This window comes from Penaeus japonicus, unplaced genomic scaffold (genome assembly GCF_977035675.1).
Source record: "Penaeus japonicus unplaced genomic scaffold, GWHDUDI00000001_assembly GWHDUDI00000028, whole genome shotgun sequence".
Taxonomy (NCBI): Eukaryota; Metazoa; Arthropoda; class Malacostraca; order Decapoda; family Penaeidae; genus Penaeus; species Penaeus japonicus.
In genome coordinates, this window is record NW_028234430.1 from 24608503 (window position 1) to 24613502 (window position 5000).

The 5000-nt window shown below is 39.1% G+C and overlaps 1 protein-coding gene across 17 annotated transcripts in view; it reads left to right on the top strand.

The window, feature by feature from the left end:
* Isha (Insulator su(Hw) mRNA adaptor) overlaps positions 1-5000 on the top strand; it is a 32922-nt gene that overhangs the window by 9406 nt on the left and 18516 nt on the right. For 11 of the 17 annotated variants that reach the window (XM_086553586.1, XM_086553591.1, XM_086553588.1 and 8 more), the window contains exons 8-14: positions 274-517; positions 758-913; positions 1143-1335; positions 2149-2388; positions 2572-2847; positions 3174-3321; positions 3611-3918. In XM_086553586.1, the coding sequence (XP_086409712.1) occupies positions 274-517; positions 758-913; positions 1143-1335; positions 2149-2388; positions 2572-2847; positions 3174-3321; positions 3611-3918 (1565 nt within the window). The remainder of the gene's footprint in view (positions 1-273; positions 518-757; positions 914-1142; positions 1336-2148; positions 2389-2571; positions 2848-3173; positions 3322-3610; positions 3919-5000) is intronic. The other 6 variants (XM_086553598.1, XM_086553601.1, XM_086553599.1 and 3 more) reach the window with 1 other exon arrangement.

Genomic DNA, 5000 nt, shown 5'->3' on the forward strand with positions numbered 1-5000 from the left:
TTCGTCAATTGAAATTCAGTGTTAAGTATGAGGGATCTTTTATGGTATTTGTTACGAAAGTCAATGCTTCTATTTTGCTATTTCCAGTTAACAAATAACTTCTTATTGATCTCTTTTATTGTCTTCTGTCTTGGTGATTCTGGGGTAGTGTATGCTTATTTATTCATGTAGCTGACCCTCCAGACCTCTTGAACTTCTGTTGAAATAGCTCTAGTATTATTGATGGTCTAGTTCTTTTTTTGATGATTACTTACTTGTGCTAATCACTCACAGGTCAAGATCCCGAGACAGAGATAGGGATAGGGATCGTGACAGAAGGGACAGGGACAGAGACAGAGATCGTGAAAGAGACCGGGAAAAGGAGAGGGAGAAGGAGAAGCTGGATCCCGAGAAGGAGCGCCTAAGGGAGAAGGAGAGGGAGAAGGAAAAGGAGAGAAAGAAGAGAGGTCTTCCTCCCATCAAGAAGGACCATCTGAGTGTCTGTTCCACAACTCTCTGGGTCGGACATTTGTCAAAGGTAATGCCGTTTAGGTATCAAAAGGTTTTGTGTGATTATCTGTTTATTTTCTTTCTCTTTGTGCTATTTTGACTACAGCATATAGATATATATGATGTGAAAATAGATATGTTGGCAAATGGAATAGATACAAAAATGTTAGCAAGAAATGATTAACATTGGAGTAATGAGTTGTATTACAGTTGTATTATTATTCGATAAGAAAGTCCACCTTGCTAATGTATCTTACTTCTTTTTCAGCTTGTACATCAAGAAGAGCTGTCAGACACATTTGGAGAATATGGTGACATTGTATCCATTGATCTTATTCCACCACGTGGTTGTGCTTTCATATGCATGAACAGGCGTCAGGATGCTGCTCGTGCACTAGCCAAGCTCAAAAATCATAAGATGCATGTAAGTAGAGATAATTTTAAATCTTTTTTTCTTATCTGTTCAACAAAATCACCAAGGAATCAAATGATAAGTAGCTTATAATTGGAATGTGTTTGTGAATTTGTAAATAGATATGAATTTTCTAGAAGATCATTGATATACCTAAATTTCAGATGACCTTTTGACTTTTTATGTTATTTCTCATTATCTACTACTGTTGCTGCAATGACTTTGTTTCTCCTTTTTGTAGAACAAGGCCATCACTCTGGCATGGGCACCAGGGAAGGGTGTAAAGGGGAAAGAGTTCAAAGACTACTGGGAGGTGGAGGTTGGCTGTTCCTACATCCCATTCCACAAGTTGATTACCATGAGCAGCTTAGACCTTGACAACCTTGAAGAGGGTGGCATGATTGATGAGGAAACTGTCCCTGACTGGCTGAGAGGTATGATTGTTATATTTTTGTTTTAGTTTATACAGTTTACTTCTATATCATCTGTTTCTGTGTGATTTATGCTTGTACATGTATATTTTCAATTATCAGTATTTGCAAAGGTACAATTTTCTCTTTTATCGACATTCTCAGCTCTTTCCTAGAAAAATAAGATAATTATATTGTTTAAAACGTCTGATAATATTCTTATTTCTTTGCAACTCAGTGAAAGATCAAAATCTCATTTTGTAGTGATTATGAAATGTAATTTGTAGTTGTATATTGATTTGCTGCCAAATCCGTTAACCCTATGACGACAGTGTGTCATACTCGTGTGACACAGCTAAATTCCCGATGCTGGGGCATCATGCAAGTGTGACGTTTCCAATGCAATATTGCAATGGCCCCGGCGTAGGGGTTTTCCCGTAGCGCGTGCCCCGTTGGGAAAGGGTCAATGGCGGGTGATGTGATATCATGTCATGTGCTGGTAGCACTTGCTGTTGGGGAAGCAATATCTCATCGAGGCATTTTGTATGGCTGGCATGCCAGGTGATCGTGCACGCAGTGGGTGCCTGTGGCTTGGCCCGAGGTGTTAGGCCTGCATGTATGGAAATACCACAGCATTAAGACCAGACAAAATCAAACTTGCCCTGATGTTATTGGGTTAATTCATTGATCAAGAGTGCTTGTTATTAACTTAAATATTTGATAGGTCATTTAGTTGAACATTGATATGCTACTTTATGCATTGAGAAAAAGTTATTATAGTCACTCAGAAAAGCAGTTTGTTGTATAGTATATAGTCAATGAAATTTACTATTGCAGGTCGATATGGCTTAGAACAAGCACCACCTGGGCCTCCCCCAGGCTTTGTACCCATTGGAGTGCCACCTGGCCATCCTCCCAATTCACGAGGGCAGGAGGGTGTTGCCCCCTTGCCACCAATGCCACCACCAGTGGAGAAATCTCAAGATGTTAATCGGGATGGTCCCCCTCTGCCTACTAGTGCCCCAGGTCTACCTCCATCTATGTTGCCTCCTCCGTTTGGCTTGCCTAACATGCCTCGTAAGTAGTAGGACAATGCTGACCTCTTTTCTTTGTTTTATTTTGGAGAAGAATGTACCTCTGTTTTGATTCCCAATTAGCTTTGAGGCTTTATGCAGAAACAAAATGTGCATAGGATGATTATGTTTGTAATTCCACAGCGAGATTTTATAACTAGTTTGATTGTTTCTTTTCTATCTCCAGCTCCCCAAGTTGGTCATGGCCATGGACCTGGACATGGACATGGTCATGGACATGGACATGGACATGGTCCTGGACATGGGCATGGTCCTGGAGGAATGCCTCCTCTTCCCCAAGGCTTAATGCCCCCAAATATGCCACCTTTAGGGGTTCCACCACCCCTTGGGCTGCCACCACTTGGTGTTCACCCACCTGTGTCATCGATCCTGGGTCAGCCTCTCATAGGAGCCATGCCACCCCCAGTTAGCATGGCACCCAACATGCCCAACAGGCCTATTAGTAAGTTTTCCCTCAGTACATATCACTGTGTGTGTTTTGTTTGTTTATTTTTTGCATATATATTATCTAATGAATTTATTTTTCATGTATTTTGATGTTTTTATAGTTTGTTAAAGTATTTCTTAGTAGTTTTTAACCGGTCGTTAGGCACCCCGTCCGCAATGGGTAATGGCTATTTGGAACAAAGTCATAATTCAAATAGTTTACACTGTTAACTACTTATATTTTTATTCGGATAACACCTTTTAAACGTAGGAATATTATATATTAGCGATCAGGGAGGACAAAAAGGGCATTTGGATTAAAATTTGTTAAACTTTTTTCAGTGCCCCCAGGAAGTGACCTGCAGAGCAACATGAATTCTGCACCACCTATTACAACTATGGCAAATAGTGCTAATATGATAAATAGCAATTCTCATGACTCTAATGATATGGATATTGAGATGGAGGATGTGGAGAAAAATGATATTGGGTGAGTAAAACTAGCCTTTTGAAGTGAAATTAAATATTTTGGGGGTTTTTCAATTTGCTAAATGATTCATGTCCAGGTATACATATCATAAAAGTGTTGGATTCAAGAAATACATACAAGTAAATTTAGTGTGAATAGCATAAATTTATGTGTCTTAGAAGTACATGGAATTTTCTGCAAAATTATTACTCCCTTGTTGAAATGGTTATGATGTGATAATGAAAACAGATTGGTATCTTTATTATTTGAGTAAAACTTGTACTTAATCATACAACATGTTGGGACACAGAAAGGAGAACGGGCTTTCATCAAAGGAGAAGGACGATCGTGGGGAGAGAAGAAGAGACAGGCCATCACGGTTTGACCGATCAGGAGGAAGATCACCTCCACGAGATGAGAAAATGGGATTAGTCGAACGGTTAAGAAATCTGGCATCTGGAGGCGAGATGGGTCAGCGGGATAGATATGACAGAGACAGAGACAGGAGGGACAGGGATCGCGACAGAGATAGGGATCGAGGACGAGTCGGGCACGACAGAGAAGATCGGGTCCATGATCGTGATCGCGACCGTGATGATGCAAGAGGACGGGATGACAGTAAGTATATGTCTCTTTCTCTTTCTATTTGTTTCTATCCTATTATGTCTGCTAAACTAACCATCAAAATCTGGTTTCTATCCTTTTGTCTCTGTTTTGCTAACCATCAAGTATTTTTTCTCAAGGTTGTTTCAGACAGATAAGTCTTTTCTTTCAATATACAATAATCTTGATTCCTACTTTGAAATGTTTTGAACTCTTATGCTGATGTAACCTTGTGAAGGTCTGTCTCTTTAGAGACCATATTTCAAAAATCCCATTTACTCCTCACATCTTTTATACAGTGAATAACTTTTGCTTGAAATTTCCTCTATAATCTCTTAGCTCCACATTCTCTTTTTCTTTTTGTTCAACTCTTGGAAAGGTTGATGTGCATTAGCTTTATCTATTATCAGTAATTTAATCTATAGGTTCATTACTTGAGAGGTTTTTGTAGGTTGTATTGAATGCCTTCTTTAATACATTTCCAGTACTTCTTGATGTATTCCTTGCTAGGATTGTTTGTTTTATTATTAGGAACAGTCAACTTTGTATTGTCAACCATATCAGTCTTATCATTAAAGCTTGCTCTTTTCTGCATCTTGATTCTGACACAATTTTGTCATTCCGGTTTTAAATGAGGGCTTGATCATTTGTCTGAATACATTTGGTTTATTACTTGTTTCACATTTACAGCCTTTTTAAGTCAGTTTGATAAACCTATTATTTTCTGTAAAGTGGTTTCAGATGTATTATGTCTTTCATGTGATCTCCAAGAATTTTTAATTTTTGTTAAAGAATTCTGCAACACACCTGCTAGCCTTTATTCCCTTTAACCCATTCGCGCCGGTTGACGTGCTGACACGTGGTCGAAAAAAGCCCCGGACCCTGGTGACGTCCTAGCACGGGCTACATTTTCGGCCCGTGCGCCGGGAGACCAGTAGCGACGTGCTGAAACGTCCGCATTAGAATGATAGATTATTCTTAGTACAATTCGATTTTCATACTTGATTTGTCTTTGCTACTTTAGTTTATCCTTCTAAATAGTAGAAAATGGGATATAACGTAATATGAATGACGTCACAGGTATATACGTAATATTG